The sequence below is a fragment of the Ctenopharyngodon idella genome, chromosome 22 (genome assembly GCF_019924925.1).
Source record: "Ctenopharyngodon idella isolate HZGC_01 chromosome 22, HZGC01, whole genome shotgun sequence".
Taxonomy (NCBI): domain Eukaryota; kingdom Metazoa; phylum Chordata; class Actinopteri; order Cypriniformes; family Xenocyprididae; genus Ctenopharyngodon; species Ctenopharyngodon idella.
The window spans coordinates 6,889,958-6,908,328 of record NC_067241.1 but is presented as its reverse complement, the minus strand read 5'-3'; the positions used below and the strand labels follow the sequence as shown (position 1 = coordinate 6,908,328).

The following is an 18,371-nucleotide window of genomic DNA, read 5'->3' as shown; positions in this document are numbered from 1 at the left end:
TACAGATTATCAGTTTGTCTCAGGTTGATGTGTTGCTTGCAGTTATAAATATAATTTTCACTAATTTGTTTGTTGTGTGATTCTACAGTACCGTCACAGTCCTCCTCAGTATGTAGGGCCTCCTCCTCAACAGTACTCAGTCCAGCCCACTGGACCCAGTACCTTCTATGCTGGACCCAGTCCAGGGGACTTCCCTGCACCTTATGGTGAGTTTAGCACCCTCATCCCCTTCCTGTCTGCCAGCTTACAAATACCTGTGGGTTACTGTTGACTTTCTCATGCGGTCTGCTGACTTGCATTGATTTGCTGTTTACGGTTTTAATCTTGTAAGTCTGAATTTTTAGAATAAAAACAAGATTTTAAGATGAACTATCTTTATGTGATGGTTTGTCATTAATTTGGTTTTGGTTTGTTTAGTTTCGAAACATGTATACTTCTACATTGTATACTTCTATGTTGTTTACTCTAGGGCTGCAACAACTAATCGATAGTGACAAAAGAGTCAACAGTAGATTTCATTATCAAATTTCATTATTATATAGTAGTTTTTATATTTTAAATTCTTTTTTGCACACAATGTATAGCATAGTCTACACATATTATATTCATAGCCTTCAGTTGGCATACTGTTTGGAGGAAATTATCACATTTCAAACTGTTTTTTGTTTTATACATTTTTACTATATATATATATATATATATATATTCAAAGTTATATAATTAATTGAAAAAGGTTTTATATTTTAAGTTTGTTTTTTGTTTTGTTTTTTGCACAAGTGCATAGCATAGCCAACATAAAGGATTTACATTAATTTGCATACTGCTTGAAGAAGAACATTGGGCAAAACACTGAAAATATTTTTTCAGTATATTCAGAAAATAAAATGTAGCTTTTTTTTATCTCATTAATCGATTAATCAAAGGCGTGATCAACAGAATCATAGTTTAGTTGCATCAAATCTGGTCTGAGCGAGTCTTTAATATGGAACTTATTGTACGGTTTGTAAGCAGCAGGACCTCCCTACTATCCTGGGCAGCCCATGTACACACCATCTACACCCATCATAATGCCTACACCACAACAACCTCCACCTGCTAAGAGGGAAAAGAAAACAGTGAGTGTACATGAACTATTTATTCTGTGTCATCTTTATAGCAGTATTTAAATTGGAATGTCCCCATAATGCTTTGAGGAAATTAGTATTAAAAAACGTAATAGGTTCAGGTTTAATTCATAGATAATTAACCAGTAGGGTTGGGTTCTAATTGATTCCCAGTTTAGATTCCAATATGGTAAAAAAAGAAAAGTCAAACATTTAGATATCAAACATTTATTCTGTATTTTTGAAAAACATTCTGTAGCTGAATACCATGAACAAAAATCTTAGACTAATATAAATTTCAAGCATTTTTAAAGACAAGTATACAGTCAGTAATACAATAAGAACAAATAAGCAAATTAGCAATAGCACAAAAAAAATCCAACTGAACAAAGTTCAGAAATTTAAATCAAATGTAAAAATAACACTGCGTGTTTTTCTTTTTATAAATAAAATATAGATTAATCCTCAAAGTTACAAAAATTATTCAGTCAAGATCAGTGAGAGATTTTCTTATTCTTTTCAGTAATGACACAGACAGCAGCAGGTTTATTAGGCTGCTGTCACTCTAAGACCCAATGCACGGATCCAGTATACTGTTATACATGTATTTTCTTTCTCAACTGTTATAGTTCACTTAAGATATTACTGGCTGTGTTTATGGGGATATTTTGACATAATCTTGTTTTTATTTGTCCATTCAAGCGCAAGAAGATGTAAAAGAGAACTCAATTCAGTATTAGTGCACTATGTGAGAGGCGGCTTTTTGTGCGCTCGCTCTGGATATGCCCAGCACAGAAAACAGTGCACAAGTGTTGAATTGAGTTCTCTTTCATGTCTTCTTGTGCTTGAATGGTTTAAACCACATTACAATGCACACACAGGAATCGATAAGCGGAATCGAAATTTTAATTTTATAAGAAGTATCCGATTTCAGAATTGGAATTTATTTTCGATTCCCAACCCTATTAATCAGGCTTGGGTAATGCTGAACAGGAATTATATTGTACATGATGCTTCTGGTGCTTTATCAGTTAATTTTTCGTCTGCTTATTGTCCTCCAAGATCCGCATCCGAGACCCCAACCAGGGCGGCAAGGATGTCACAGACGAGATATTATCAGGGGTGGGTGGGAGTCGGAACCCAACCCCACCTGGGGGACGGCCTTCCTCCACTCCTACACCTCCACAGGTAAGACGGCCAATCACATCAAATCAAACTTAAAAATCCCATGCACACATACAGATTTAGCCTAATATTGTCCCCTTTCTAATTTCTGAACCTTAGGGGTAAGCTCTTTTGACTTGAGCCAATAAGCAACCACCCAGAACACCCTAACAAAGACACAGCAACATGAAAAAATCTAGTCAGAACACCATAGCAACCCCAACTATTAACTTTGTAGCCACACTGCCAGAGTTTCCATTCCTTCATAATCAGGAGTTTATCTTCTTATCTAAAGCCACAGCTTATGTCCTTAGGTCAGCGCCTTTGCTGAGGGGTTAATTACTTAACAATTTGATCTTTTGCCCACTAGCCACCAATTTTACGCACTTTTAATGAAGAACTCTGAATGTAGCCTTGAAACGTTAGCCGCTTTTCCACTGTCAGGCCGAATGGTTCTAAGAACAGTAAGGAACGGTTCCAGTTATATTTCCACTTGAGCTTGGTTCAGCACGATTACAAACCGCTCTCAACCGTGCTGGTGGAATGCGTGTAGTAACGTCGCCACTCAGGATTGGTCACTTGTCTGTTGCTTGGCTGCCAGTTTCTCTTTATCTGACCAAGTGTGCTATTTGAGCGAAGTTAGCGCAAGTTAATAATAAAATTAAAAGAAATATCTGATTATCCTCCATAACACAGTCTCTTTGCATCTCATATGGTCTGTAAACTCTTGCATTACAAAGGCAACGACTGACACATTTGAGTTACATTCCAAAGAGCTCCGTTATCAGCCCCACAGTGGAAAATGAAACCATATCCGTACCGGCTGGACCGAATTGGCACGGAATGGAGCAGTTAAGCAATGAGAATTGTTTGACCCGATGATGGAAAAGTGGAAATTGTTTTTCCTGTAGAAGTAATTTTGCATAATTCTATAAAAGTTATTTCGAATTTTTAAAAATGTTTCAATCTTGCATATTGTTACGTGTTGTAGTTCTGTCTCATGATTGTTTGTGCCGTCTTGGTCCATGTGTGTTCCCTTTACAGTGACTCCTCATCTACACACTCTCGTAGAATATCCCTCATCCTCAGTGTGCCTAATCCTAAACAGGGCTTTTCAAATTGGGGTCCTTGGGGTTATTATGTTAACATATAATTGTCTTTATAATATTACACATTTCGCACACAGTATAAATGAGTCTGAATACAAGAAAATATTTAGCCTTTATATAGTCACCAAGACAAATTCCTTGTGTGTGTAAGATCATTCTGATTATATTTTAGGATGTGGATCATATTTTGGCAGTGGGGTGGGGGTAGGGGGGCATAAAATTGTATAAAATGGTTTTTAAAATCCCTGTTCTAAGGCACAATCCCTGTAGATGGAGTGCTCACTATGTTTTGACACTTCCTCTGTCTTCTCTCCCTGAACGTTAACCGTGTCTGTCTCTCCTCTGCTCTCTTTCCCCTTTTCCTCCCCATGTTTTTTCCATTTCTGCTCCCCTCTCTCTCCTCTCCATTCTCTGTGTTTCTGTTTTTCCCGCTCTGTCTGTGTGCTGCATATGTGCCTGTGCCTTGTGTCTCTCTGTTGCTAGTTTTTATGTCCGCACCCTCATTATCCTCACATTTTCTACCTCAAATCCCAGCAGCTGAACAACCAGGTAGCAGATCACGGGCATGCAATGTATAATGTGGACAGCGCCCAGCTCAACTTGAAAACAGGTCAGGCTTTGCAGCAATCGCCACCTTCTCCCCGCCGGTTCAGAGTAGTGGTCCTCAACTGGTGGATCTTGACCCAACAATGGGTCACAGGTCTGAGAGTCATAGACATCAGGGAAAAAACAATCCTAAACGTAAATAACAAAATGCATCTAACCACATATAATCATGCCTTATTAAGACATCCTAAAAGCTGATAAACCTATTTATTTTGCTGAGGATAAAATACTTTCCAAGTTCCCTTATTTTTAATTGTTGATTTCAAAGGCTGTATTGTATCTCTATTGTATTTTTGCTTCCATCACTTGTTAGAAGTTTGCCAAATTAGGCTGATGCCAGCCTGGACAGGTTTGCTATGTGTCATGGCCTCTTGTTTTCAAAACCATGAACAAAATTATGCAAGCTATAGTTTTTGCATTTATTGTCCAATGTAAAATGTGGGCTCTGAAGCAAAACCAGTTGAGAACCACTGGTCTGTTTTTTTTTTTCATGATTTTAAAGGGATAGTTCACCCAAAAATGAAAATTCTGTCATCATTTACTCACCTTCAAGTTGTTCCAAACCTGTATGAATTTCTTTCTTTTGCTGAACACAAAGGAAGATATTTGGAAAAATGTCAGTAACCAAACAGATTTCACCCCCCATTTACTACCATAGTAGGAAAAAAAAATACTATGGTAGTCTGTAGATCTGTTTGGTTACTGACATGTTTCCAAATATCTTACTTTGTGTTCAGAACAAAGAAATTTATACAGGTTTGGAACTACTTGAGGGTGAGTAAATAATGACAGAATATTCATTTTTGGGTGAACTATCCCTTTAATTTTACATTGCCAACAAAATCACTGCAAGTACATTTTATGTTATTTATGTATGTTATGTATTCTACTATTCATTTTTAATTATTTAAAAATGAATAGTAGAATTTAAAACAGAAAAGCTTAAGATCACCACTTTCATGATGTTGCTTAATTTTGTTGCCAACAAAATCACTGCAAATGCAATGCAAAAGTTTAATATTTCGCCCAAAGCTACATACATGTATCAGATGTAGGTGTAATCTTCTGATGAAATGATTGATGTCTATTGTCAATAATGAAGACCAGTCATAAGAAGTCAAAATGTATGCTCTTTGATAATAAATTATTATTGTTTTCACCAAAACCATGAGCAAACTGAGAAAATAATTCCTACGTTCTCAGGATTTTCTGATATGATAAATCCTGATAATCACAATATCAGTTTATATACTGTACCTCTGATGCATTTCCTTGTTTAATTAATGGCACTAGATGACAAGCCAAAACCAGAGTTTGCTTCGCAAAGATCTGCATCTCCTGGACTGCGGCAGCCAGAGACTTCGTTGGAAAGAATTGATCCAAGCAGCCCAGTCCAAGAGCCCTCTCCCTCACAGAAAACTGAGCTTCCCCCCTCCGGCCCAGAAACGGCCTCAAGTGTAGCTACAGCCCCCAGTCCTTCCATACCTGCCTCAACAGTGGAGTCAGCTGACGCCCAGAGCCCATCAGCTGAGCCCAGCCCCACTAAAGCTGTCACACCAGAACCTGAGAGCTCTGAACCAGAGAAATCCTCCTCCTCAGAGCAACCCTCACCTCAGAGCCTGTCTGCATCTCCAGACCAGCCCGAAAAGGTTGTCAATGGGCTGACGGACACCGATGCTGCTCCCTTGAGTGAAGACTTGGAATCCCAACCAAGGGAAGTCTCTCCGTTGCTGCCTACATCCAGTGTGCCCCAGTCCCCCAGCCCGGAGCCCAGGCCCATCACACCGGCGCTGGACGCTGAGTCTGCGGTGGTAAAAACGGATAGTCCCTTGCCTCCTGCTGAAGACAGCGCTGGATGTTCTGACGTCCCATTCCTCTCGACCTCCTCTACTGCTGCTATCTCCACCACACCTGCACCTCCTCCAGGACTCATACATCCAAGTCAGGTTTCTGCAGGGTCAGCCAGGAGACCTTCTACAGGAGCAGAGCTCAAAGAAACAGGGAAGGAGATTGAGGCCTTGTCGGACAAGAGAGGCGAGCCTTTCTTGCAGTCCAGAAAAGGTAAGCACCTGGAATAAACAGCTAAAATGAATGTTGTAAGGGTCATTCAAATAACACAAGCTTTTTATCTGTACAGCTACATCTAGTGCACCAAAGACCTGGAAGAACCCAAAAAAGAACATGCCTGTAGGGCAAGATCAGTGTCCAGACAAAGAGGTAAAATAATTTCCATGTTTTTTTATGCATCATTTGATGCATCTGGCTTTTATTCTAAAGTAATCTAATCACAACAAACAAGTATTTTTCATTGAATTTACAATTTTTCTATTGGTTTAATTATATTTTTGTTCATAAAGGAACCTTTTAGTTGTGTTTTGCGGTAGTCAAGAGTTTCATTGCCAACAATGGATGAAACCAGTAAAATCAGGTTTAAAAAAAAATAAATAAAATAATGCCCTTGGATTATAGTTGTCTATACACATATTTGATACATCAGGGTTATTATTATAATTTTATATATGTAAATGATAGATAGATAGATAGATAGATAGATGATAGATATTTTTATACATAAATATTTTTATTTATTTATAAAAAATTATTATTTATAAAATAATTATATTTATTAGAATTATATTTAATGGAATAATAATTTGATTTTAATAATGATATGTTTGGCTGCATATATAAATAATAAATATAAATACGACCTCCCTCTCTAATTAAAATTATTTAAATTTTTATTTTAATAATACATTTTTAGTAATAATACATTTTTGTTATTATTGTGTTGGGCATAATACCTCATGAAATGCGTTATGTTCATTGTAATAATTTTTGTATTACTATTATTGGAATTGTTTGTATGACAGTCATCAGCAAAGAAAAATTCACAATCATGACAGCCGACATGCCACTCATATGTGCAGCTTTGTAGTATGTCAGGAATTTGAATGTGATTTAGCAAACCCTGTTGCTTATATTCAAATTAGTAAGGTAGGCTTAAAGTGGCTGTGTGTGTTTGGTAGGAGGACATGGATCAGCCCTCTATGGAGTCTGCTGCAGAGAGCCCCAGTCCTCCTCCTGTGGAGGTGGAGAGGAGGCCATCAGTAGGAGCTGTGCTCGAGGAGAACGGAGAACAGGACGTAGAGCCTCAGAGAAACGGAGCTGAACACGCCTCTGAAACTGAAAGCAGTGACAGCATCCACCCGCCTGCAGTCAAAGAGCCGCTGATCAAAGCAGTGCCACGTAAGGCCATCTCTCTACAACGTTCTCTAGTTTCCCACATGTGTATCTGCCAGGTTTTACCACTGAAAGCGTTTCTGCTCTTCTGCAGAGCCTGCAGAGAAGAATGGCAAGAAGCAGTACGATAGAGACTTCCTGTTGGGCTTCCAGTTCATGCCTGCGTGTGTGCAGAAACCAGAGGGGCTTCCTCCCATTTCTGATGTTGTTCTAGATAAGGTCAGCCAATATTACACAGGCTGTTAATTAAAAAATGTCAATACAATACCGTTATACTTGTACTAAATGAACAAGGTAAATTGACAGCCCTAGTTTGAACATATAGAATGGTAGTTTGAAGTTAATAATTGAAAATTCCCATAGGAATTTTGCTTGTACCAGAATTAATTTGCACCACACCATTAAATGGACTACTATGGGAATAAAGGGATATTGTAACCTGATTATGGCCCTCTTTTAAATCCCTGTAAAACTCATTACTGCTCTTGTACAGAGTAGTAAGTTGTTCTTTAAGAGAAGCCTAATGTGTTTCTGCCTTGCTGAACAGATTAACCAAAATAAGCTGCCCATGCGGCCAATAGACCCACGTGTGATTTCCAGAGGCCCAGACTTCACGCCAGCGTTTGCGGATTTCGGCCGACAGATTCAAGGAGGCAGGGGAGCACCGGTTCGTCCCACCTTCCATTACTTATTCTCTCATACAGAAAATAATATAGAGCTTTGTCTTAATAACTACAATTAAGTCAATTATTATGCTCCATAGACCCTCTATCTTAAATTTAATTAAATTTTTTCAATACTTAACACATGAATAAAAAGCATTTTCAATTTACATTATCTTAGATACACTCATAGAAACACTTATTATTCCTGTCCATACTATATAATTATGTCTGTTCCTTCAGCTGCTGAACGTTGGCCTGCGGCGCCCACCTGGACGCAAGATCATCACAAACGTGTCTGTGAACGATGAGGTGCAGCTGAGGACAACAGAGAATGCTTGGAAGCCTGGCATGAAGCGGGAGAGTGCCGTTGAAGATCCAGACGCCCAGAAAACTCAGGTCCTCCTTCACTTTCACTCCGTCCTGAACCAAATACACATTTCAGATGGCCTTATGTAGCTTATTTTGCAGTACGAAGAAAGTATGTTGCGGTATCCAGATGTTCAGCTATGATTAAATAGTTTATTACCTCATTACTTTCTCTAATACAAAGAGGAAATGGACCTTGGGATTGATTGTTGCCTTGGAGGACATTCAGTAATATGTTCATTGATGTTTTTTACAGGAGCTTTTCCGAAAAGTGCGTAGTATTCTCAACAAATTGACGCCACAGATGTTCAACCAGCTGATGAAGCAGGTGACTGACCTCACCATTGACACAGAGGAGCGGCTCAAGGGTGTCATAGACCTGGTTTTCGAGAAAGCCATCGATGAACCCAGCTTTTCTGTGGCCTATGGAAATATGTGCAGCTGTCTGGCCATGGTGAGTCAGACTTTCCATTAGTTCAGTAAATCACTGAATAAAGAATTTCGTGTTAATTTGTGATTTTAGAAGCGAATGGAGATTCAAATTAAATGTTTAGCTTGGGAAAGAGAATGTAGATTGCACGTCTACATAAGTCACGTACATGTGCTGTGTTTGTAGTTAAAAGTGCCCATGACGGATAAGCCCAACACCACTGTGAATTTTCGGAAGCTGCTTCTGAACCGCTGTCAGAAAGAGTTTGAGAAGGACAAGGTAGATGACGATGCCTTCGAGAAGAAACACAGGGAGCTGGAGGCAGCTACCTCGGTAAGTGCTTCAGCACCGAACGCATCTCTAAAACTGTTCTTAAACAGTTCACAGGCCATTTAAGTTTCCTAGATGTTGTGTATGATGTAAATGACACATGCCATGAGAAGATTCAGGTTGCTTAGAATTATTTGTGTGGATTTAAATGACATGCAATCATTTTTAAGCAGTCATAGGCATACATTTTTATTTATTTATTTAAAAATCTTAAATCTCTTTGTTTAAAGTAATAAAACAAAATGTCACTAATAATTATTGTACTGGAATCCAGATCCAATATTGTGCATAAGTACAGATACAAAAATTAATTGTACATGAGCCTTAACTAAATTAGCTGTAAAATTATTATTTATTAATACATTATTTTTGTATAATTATATGCATAGGAATAGTTACAGTTTGACAAATCAAATTGCTTTCATCTACTCACCCTCATATTAATCTGAAGTCTGAACTTTTTCCTTGACACAAATGAAAGTATTGTACAGTGAAGGAAAAAAGTAGTCCACATACCATAATCAGTATGATTTTTTTTTTTTTTTTAGTCAAAAAACAAAACAAAAACAATCTGATAGCTTTGTGTGAAGTTGTGATATATCCTTTTAAAGTCTGCATGACATCTGTTTTCTAAATGCATGTTATTGATTTCATTGTGAACGATTCATCCATGCATTTATTTTTTTCATTTCCTGAATAGTAGCGGTTCTACGCTAACCTGCAATTTTCGCTAGTTTCAAAACACACACCACACTGGATATCACCTGTCATTCATTTTCACTTTAGTGCAATGCTTTAACGGTTGGTGATATATCCTTGGAAAAAATCCTGAGATTCAAAAGCTAATGCCAGTGCGACTTACCTATGATGACTTGACAACTGAGAGCGGGCATTTCACTCACGTTGGAAGCGTCAACATCACATTTGCATAGGCCATACTATTTGAATTCATGTTTGGTTAACTGCCAGATTAAAATATTAAGCGGAACAATAAATTAACATTATTAACTGGTTAATGGTAATTTCAAATAAGCGTTTCTGTTCAGAAATATTACACTTGATTTAGTTTTCGAATTTTATGTTAAAATTCAGTTTGTTTACAGTTTTTGATTTCGATCCTTGAACTAGTTCAGAGCCCAAAGCCTTGAAACTGAAAATGATCTTCAGTTGTAGTCTGGGTAATTCTGATCTTCATAAGCTAAAATGCTGATTTTGCTGCAGTGGGCCCACAATGATCCTCTCTGACATTTTTTTTTTTTTTTAAATTATCATTCTTACTTTCAGGCTAGTGAGCGGGAGAGACTGCAGGAAGAGCTGGAAGAGGCGAAAGACAAAGCCCGCAGACGCTCCATTGGCAACATCAAGTTCATCGGCGAGCTCTTTAAGCTGCGGATGCTGACAGAAGCCATCATGCACGACTGTGTGGTGAAGTTGCTGAAAAACCATGACGAAGAGTCACTGGAGTGCCTGTGCAGGCTGCTCACCACTATTGGCAAGGACTTGGACTTTGAGAAAGCTAAGGTCAGCCCGGTTGATCCTAATCAGGAGGATGTCCTCTATAATGGGCATTAAAAATAATCATCCTCCTAAATCTGTTAATTGCTTCTGCAATCCATGTAAATGCATGGAGACTGTTGCTTATTTCAATGCAAATATGCAGTCTATGTCTTGGCCACTCTCTGCACTGCATAAACTAATATTCTTTGGCCTCTCTTGTCCAAAGAGTTTTGTGTTGTGTACTTGTTGCAAAAAGGAAGAGAAAACACGAAAGGTCACCTGTGGTGAGAACTTGAAATATTTTTCTATTCTTGGAGCTGTGGTATGCCAACTTTTCTCTTCCTTTTTGCAGTTTTTTTTTTGTGGTTGAGCACCCTCATTGAGATTTTTGCCCGTTGGATTGTGCACTTTGTGTTGAATCTTTGTGTACTTGTTGACAATTTGGGTTAAACCCTTGCTGGTCCGTACATCTCTCCAAAACGTATTGCTGCAATTCAAAACCTACATGTTAGCTTGGAAATGTTAGTCCCCAATGAGTCATTTTAATGTGCTCTGGTTTCGAAATTTGCTTTGGATTCAGCTGAGGACATGACTGTGAGGTGGTGCCTAATGCACTTGAATGGATGGTTCACAAACAAATTTGAATTCTCTCATTATTAACTCACCCTAATGTCATTAGTTGAATTGTTTTTCACTTTAATTAAAGGCAAATGTGAATTCCTGAGCTTTGTCAGCAGAATAACGGTTCATTATATTGTAGATTGGGGTCTGTTTATGTTTTCATGTCTTTTAAAGCTTGTGCTTACATATGGTTCTTCTTGTTCCTTTTAGCCACGAATGGATCAGTACTTTAACCAGATGGAGAAGATAGTAAAGGAGAGAAAGACTTCATCACGCATTCGGTTCATGCTGCAGGATGTTATTGACCTGCGATTGGTGAGTTGTTGTTTTTTTTTGTTTTTTTTTCCCAAGTGGTGATCAAGAAGTAAATTTAAAAGACAATGGTACAAGATAGTGTCCTTAACATCCTGTATGAGTGAATGAATTAACTACTTGTTCTATAAAGCATTCAAATGATGTAATCAAAGCATTTTGGCATTTTGTGTTCGTTTAATGTATTTTCCTATGGACCCTTTTCACATATCCGGTGTTCTCAGAAGCAAAAGTCGTCATAGTTGAGTAAACTTCTATAGCGGTGAATGGGAGACGACCGTAAATATAGTTTTTGAAAACAGTTGAGCTTTGTACTGTGAAGAACTTTAATATATATTTTTGGCAGTCATTCTGGTATTTTCAGGTCATTATTTGTGTTCTTTACTCATCTCAGCACAATTGGGTGTCTCGGAGAGCTGACCTAGGCCCTAAGACCATCGAGCAGATCCATAAAGAGGCAAAGTTGGAAGAACAGGAGGAGCAGAGAAAGGTGCACCAGCAACTGCTGTCCAAGGATAACAAGAGGAGACCAGGTCAGAAAGAGACTTCTGCTATAGGCTAATCCTCTTTACAGCTTACTCATTCCTGTGGGCCTCCTTTCTGTTTTCACTCACTGATGAAGCAACTGTACTCTGTTCCAACTATTCTTTCTCTTCATGTTGCAGGGGTGCAGAGAGAGGAGACATGGAGCACTGTGCCTATGACCAAGAACAGCAGAACAATAGACCCCACTAAGATTCCCAAGATCTCCAAGGTAGAGTCCAAACAAAGACACTTTTTCTTTGTGGTCACGTCTATTGATTGCTAGCACAGCTGTTTTAGAAAAAGAGTTTCTAGATATGCTGTTCTGCATATTTTTTCACACTCCCCCATGATCTTTTTGAAAGGGAGGAAGCATTTTCATGTAAACAATTGATCTTATCAGAATCACACTTATTGAGGTTGTGTGAACTACACTTTGCTACATGTCATTGATTCTGCTTTTTTGCAGGACTTTGACTTAAAGCATTTTGGGAAACAAAATGCCAAACAAAATGTTCATATTTTGTGAAGGACTATTAAACCAACCGGTCATAACTGGAAGCTCTGTATAAATAGGCTAGGTTTTACCATGCAAACTGTCTGCCAGCTAAAGCATAATTAAAGCACCACCCTAAAATATCAAAAGAAAAAAGAAAAATCTGGTTGACCTTTCCAACCCTATTGGCAAATCTCTTGTTGTAAGCATACATTTAGTGAGGCTTAATGGTGGTAAATTATTGAGAAAGTGATTTTTTTGCAGTTTGTAAATATGCTAATTACTATTTGACTCAACAGCCCCACCTGATGGTTGTTCTGTTTGCTTGTGTAGTAGCATCTTAGTATCTCATTGATTCTTAATCATGATTCTGGGGATCCGAATGCTACACATTTTATACTTTTCTTACAGACCAAGTTTATGTTCATGAAGCTTTCTGCTAATGAGCTGCTGATTTGAATTAAGTGCATTAAATAAGGGAGACATACAAAGTGTGCAGTGCTGATTGGCCCTTTCCCAAATGGCACCCTAAACACTTGCAGTCTTCCTACGAGTCCGCATTTTTGCGACGTAACACCACTTTGACTGTCAGGAAAAAGTCTGCTACAGAGCTCGCTTCAGTGTGGGCTCGGCAAAAGTGTCCATCGAGGGCGCATATTGACCACAAAGTGGGCGCTCGTGAGCACCCTTCTACTTCACCCTTCACGAACACACGCATGCATTGGCCATTGTAAGTCCACAAGAACGTAAGTGTATATGAAGCGTGCCATTTGGGACAGGGCTATTAAGAACCATTGATCTAAATGAATACATGAGAGACTGTTATATGATCTTACTGAAACTGCGTGTGTGCATTCTTCAGCCAACAATAGATGAGAAGATTCAGCTGGGACCAAGAAATCAGAACTGGATTAAGGGCAGCAGTGGAGGGGCTGGAGCCAAGGCCAGTGAGTCAGGTAAAGAAAAAGTGATGCAGTCAAACGTTGGCTGCTGGCTCTGTCAATTCCAGCTATTTTATAGTTTATGCAGGATTTTCTGGCTCTATACTTTGTGTTACAAATGTAAAATCTATTTAATTCCTTTTTTCCTGTTTTGCACCGTTTTTCTTTAGATGTCTCTCGTCCAAGTGCCAGTTTGAACCGTTACTCACCCCTGCAACCCTCAGCGCCTCCGGCCTCGTCTTTACCCTCTACATCCCCAGATTTTGATGCCAGGAGAGTTCTCAGCAGGTACTGTACACATGTAAAATATAGTAACTGTGAAGTAGAAGCCTCCTTTTTTTGAATTTGCTTACAAGATGCATTTATTATGCCTATATTATTATTATTATAAGCATATTAATAATAATATTAAGCATATTGAATGGCTCCTAACTCTTTTTGTGCTTCATTATTTATTTATTTATTTATTTATTTATTCACCATAAGCATATTATTGTTATTATTAGCAAATTATACTTTGCATTTATATTATTATTATTATTATTTATATTATTAATTTATAATTAGCATTTTATCTTAGCAAATCTTTAAATGAAAATATTGTTTCATTTGTAATGAATTGAAGGAAAACATTTTCACATTTGGAGATTCATGAATGTATGTTTTGGTGTGTTTGTGAATTTCTCAGTCGTGGAAGCTCAGGGCGGGAGCGCAATGACAAGCCATTAAGTGTGGGTCCCACTCGGACAGGGCCCATCTTGTTGGGTAGCAGCAATAAGGAGGCTCCCGAGGAGTCGGTCCAGGAAGTGTCCCGCAGAGACTCTTATGCCTCAGACACACCCAAGCTGCCCGCCAGCACTGCAGACAAGAGCAGACTGGAGCGTAGCCAATCCAGGGAGTCTGGTGAGCCGCACAGATACCATCACACACATTATGATACCAAAATGTGTTTTTGGTTACATGAAATACATTTGGAGAAAATCCAAAACTAAATGCTGTCTCTTATTGTAGCTGTTAAACTTGAAGTACTGTCAGGACCCTCTCCAGATAAAACTGCAGAAGAGGACATGGAGAGGCGGTCCAAGTCTATTATTGATGAGTTTTTGCACATTAATGATTACAAGGTTTGTATCTTTTTTTTTATTGCCAAAAAGGGCATTTTATATATGACTTATTAAACTTATCTCCCAGTCCAGAATGGCACTTTTTCTAAACATTTTATACTTGTGACGCAGGAGGCAGTGCAGTGTGTGGAGGAGCTAGAGCAACCTGCCATGCTCTATGTGTTTGTGCGGGTGGGTGTGGACTCCACGCTGGAGAGGAGTCAGATCACGCGAGACCATATGGGTCAGCTGCTCTATCAGCTCCTGCACGCTGGAATCCTCCTCAAACTTCAGTTTTTTAAAGGGTGAGATTGCAACACTTTTAACATTTTGAGTTCGCATGAAATAACTAATGCAATGATTAATCATTCAAAATCATTATAATCGATAATGAATTTTCAATTTTTTTTATTTTAGTGACTTTTATTTACTTTCTGCTTCAAAACAAGAAAGATTTTTCCATTAGCATGTTGTTAAGCTAATGCATATACACCTAAAGCCCGGAACACACCAAGCTGACGCCGACGAACTAGTGGCAAAGAAAGCAGACTGCGGGGTTGGCTCACGTTGGCAGCGTCTGGGTCCAAAGTTGCCCTCACACGAAACCGACGCTCAACACCCGACGGCCAAGTAGCACGTCCGTTCTGTGCCTGCGTAAGAAGAAATGCCTTTCCGTACCAGCAGGTGGCAGTAGCTGAACAGCCAATCAGAATGATCAGATGGCCCGACTGACCGTCGAGCTCCAACGCCAATTTAACATGTCGAATCGGCCGAAGGCTGACCATCGGCTTGGTGTGTTCCAGGCTTAACTCTTTCCCTGTCAGCGTTAAAAAAAAGTTGCCAGCCACCGTCAGCATTTTTGATCATTTTCACAATGTTATGGCCCCTAGAATATTTTGTGGTATGAATATCTGAACATGCAATATATCAAAAGAAAGAACAGAACCTTTTAAACAAAAAAAAAAACTGTTTTATTATAGCTTCATGCATTGTTTTTTTTATCAACACCTGAGTATTGATAAGTTTCATAAAAAAAGGAACATTTTGAACAAAAAGCTGAGACTACAACATGCATAAGCAATGCTTTTATCACTTGTTTCTGCTCTTTTTTTTTTCCTGTGTTTTGATCTGGAGATTCTATACTCTTTCAGAAGATGTGTAATAGCGCCCCCTACCATAAAACAGTGAAAGCCAGAAAAATTCTGTCAATGGCGGGGAAGCACTGTCTCGTAAATGACGGAAAATTCTGTAAATGGTGGGGAAAGAGTTAAGTGACCCATTACGTATAAAGTACTGTTTCCAGCCATTTATAAACACTATTCATTTATAGCACACCTTTAAGCTAAGCCTTTAAAAACCTATGCTAAAGTCTGTCGCCAGTCAAGATTTTGTTATGTAGATAAAGATTAGATCATGATTTTTCAGTTTTACCACAGCACACTATGAGTGTATATTAGCACCGTTTGTTGTTTGCTTTTGGGATCTGATGGAGCGTTTGGACCTGGAAACTATGATGTGTGATGTCTACTGCAGATACTTTGAAGCCCAAAGTATACTTTGGTTTTTATGTGTACACGAGGTACACGTGTATTATTTGCATGGAGCCAGATTCTGTACCGAACTCTGTCCTCTCAGCAAAAATTTTTTTGCACTAATTAGTTATTAGTTAGATACTGGCCCAACCTGTTGTTTCAGTCAAAAAAAGAAACAACGAACTAATACTAATAGATAGCAACAACAATAGACGGTCGCATTGACGACGAGCGCTCGTGTGAGGTGGTTAAGAGATACCCGCAAGCTAATTGGAGTACAATGACATTTTCATTGGTCATAACTTCTGGAATAGTAATATTGCATGAATTCTGTAGGTTTCGACTGAATACAGCTGTTTTCTATCAATACATTTAATACTGAAAGAAAAAGTAAAAACATTCAAAATCGACTCCAGTTGCCAACTTTGAAAAAAATGTCACATTCCATTCTGGGATTTCAATGTATTTGTTTCGTCCCAACAGGTTCTCTGAAACTCTTGAAATAGCAGATGATATGGCCATTGATATTCCCCATATATGGCTGTACCTTGCGGAGCTGGTGACCCCTGTACTTCGAGAGGGGGGAATCTCTATGAGAGAATTATTTAGGTGAGTTATTACCGCAGCGCAGTGCTATTGAATTCAGACTAAACTCATCGGCTTTAGTAATTGCCTGTACACAAGTTTAGTTTTATTTGCTTATTTTGTTTCTGCAGCGAATTTAGCAAACCATTACTCCCTGTGGGAAGAGCTGGGATATTATTTTCTGAAATATTGCACCTTCTATGCAAACAAATGGTAAGCTAAAACACTTAAAGCAAACATTTAATTTGTTTGTGTTGCTATATTTTTGACATTTTTTCTAAGTGGGAAGATGGTGGAAATAAATGTATTGTGTGTGATTCAGAGCCATAGGAAAGTGGGATCATTATGGAGGGACTCTGGGTTGAGCTGGGCAGATTTTATACCTGAAACAGAGGATGTACACAGCTTCATTACAGAACATGTGAGCCTTTATTTACATTCCCTTAGTCTAATATGTGCTAACTATCAAAACATTCACCTACTAAGCAGCTGTTCTGTACTGAACGAGATACATTTCTAATTTGACCTTTCAGAAATTAGACTTCACTCTTTCTGACGGCTCAAACCTGACCGAGGCTGTCTCTAAGAGAACGCTCTCGCCTGAGGAACTGAACAAGCAACTTGAAAAACTACTACTTGAGGACATGGCTGGCGATGAACAAATCTTCGACTGGGTTGAGGTAGATTTACATCCGGCTCCTCAGATTAATTTCATTGAAGGATGTGAATCTCTGTGAATGATCTTGTTATTGATGTGTGATTATTTATTACAGGCCAATCTAGATGAATCAGAAATGAGTTCACCTCCTTTCCTCAGAGCTTTAATGACTGCTGTGTGCAAGGCAGCAGTGAAAAGTAAGTGGCTCTGTATTTCTTTTACACAATAACAGCAGAGAAGTGTTTTATGTGGTGAAACTCATAAAAGAAATGGCCGAGCCATAATTAAACCCTAAATTTTATATATCAAGGACCATTAAAACCACCAAAAATACTTTTATTTACATTATAATATGACATTAAATCAGGTTTTTGGGTTTTCAACAGCCAATAATTGCTTGATGTACAACTAATTTTTCTGAAAAATCTAAAAATCTCACTTTCCCTCCAACATTAATTGAAATCAAAATGTAATGTAAATAAATCAATTTAAAGAATAAAAATACATCTATATCTACACTCACCAGCCACTTTATTAGGTACATCTTGCTAGTACCAGGTTGGACCCCCTTTTGCCTTCAGAGCTGTATTAATTCTTCATGGTACAGATTCAACAAGGTGCTGGAAAAATTCCTCAGATATTTTGGTCCATATTGACATGATAGCATCACGCAGTTGCTGCAGATTTGTTGGCTACGCATCCATGATACGAATCTCCCATTCCACTACATCCCAAAGGTGCTCTACTGGATTGAGATCTGGTGACTGTGGAGGCCATTTGAGTAAACTCATTGTCATTTTCAAGAAACCAGTTTAAGATGATTTGAGCTTTGTGACATGGTGTGTTATCCTGAAGTAGCCAACAGAAGATGAGTACACTGTGGTCAGAAAGGGATGGACGTGGTCAGCAACAATACTCAGGTAGACTGTGGCATTTAAACAATGCTCACTTGGTACTAAGGGGCCCAAAATTTTTCCAAGAACAGCATTACACCACCAGCAGCAGCCTGAATCGTTGATAAGGCAGGATGGATCCATGCTTTCATGTTGTTGATGCCAAATTATGACCCTACCATCTAAATGTTACAG

The 18,371-nt window shown here is 38.5% G+C and overlaps 1 protein-coding gene across 18 annotated transcripts in view; it reads left to right on the top strand.

Moving 5' to 3' along the window:
- Positions 1-18,371, top strand: part of eif4g3b (eukaryotic translation initiation factor 4 gamma, 3b) — a 47,768-nt gene that overhangs the window by 26,121 nt on the left and 3,276 nt on the right. For 9 of the 18 annotated variants that reach the window (XM_051879458.1, XM_051879449.1, XM_051879459.1 and 6 more), the window contains 26 exons: positions 89-206; positions 1,009-1,115; positions 2,157-2,291; positions 3,860-3,986; positions 5,276-6,043; positions 6,120-6,199; positions 7,012-7,231; positions 7,320-7,444; positions 7,773-7,892; positions 8,131-8,286; positions 8,513-8,710; positions 8,873-9,019; positions 10,301-10,537; positions 11,345-11,449; positions 11,841-11,979; positions 12,112-12,200; positions 13,327-13,420; positions 13,576-13,693; positions 14,094-14,308; positions 14,417-14,529; positions 14,641-14,813; positions 16,524-16,649; positions 16,757-16,838; positions 16,948-17,046; positions 17,159-17,305; positions 17,399-17,480. In XM_051879458.1, the coding sequence (XP_051735418.1) occupies positions 89-206; positions 1,009-1,115; positions 2,157-2,291; positions 3,860-3,986; positions 5,276-6,043; positions 6,120-6,199; positions 7,012-7,231; positions 7,320-7,444; positions 7,773-7,892; positions 8,131-8,286; positions 8,513-8,710; positions 8,873-9,019; positions 10,301-10,537; positions 11,345-11,449; positions 11,841-11,979; positions 12,112-12,200; positions 13,327-13,420; positions 13,576-13,693; positions 14,094-14,308; positions 14,417-14,529; positions 14,641-14,813; positions 16,524-16,649; positions 16,757-16,838; positions 16,948-17,046; positions 17,159-17,305; positions 17,399-17,480 (4,120 nt within the window). The remainder of the gene's footprint in view (positions 1-88; positions 207-1,008; positions 1,116-2,156; positions 2,292-3,859; positions 3,987-5,275; positions 6,044-6,119; positions 6,200-7,011; positions 7,232-7,319; positions 7,445-7,772; positions 7,893-8,130; positions 8,287-8,512; positions 8,711-8,872; positions 9,020-10,300; positions 10,538-11,344; positions 11,450-11,840; positions 11,980-12,111; positions 12,201-13,326; positions 13,421-13,575; positions 13,694-14,093; positions 14,309-14,416; positions 14,530-14,640; positions 14,814-16,523; positions 16,650-16,756; positions 16,839-16,947; positions 17,047-17,158; positions 17,306-17,398; positions 17,481-18,371) is intronic. The other 9 variants (XM_051879461.1, XM_051879462.1, XM_051879446.1 and 6 more) reach the window with 7 other exon arrangements.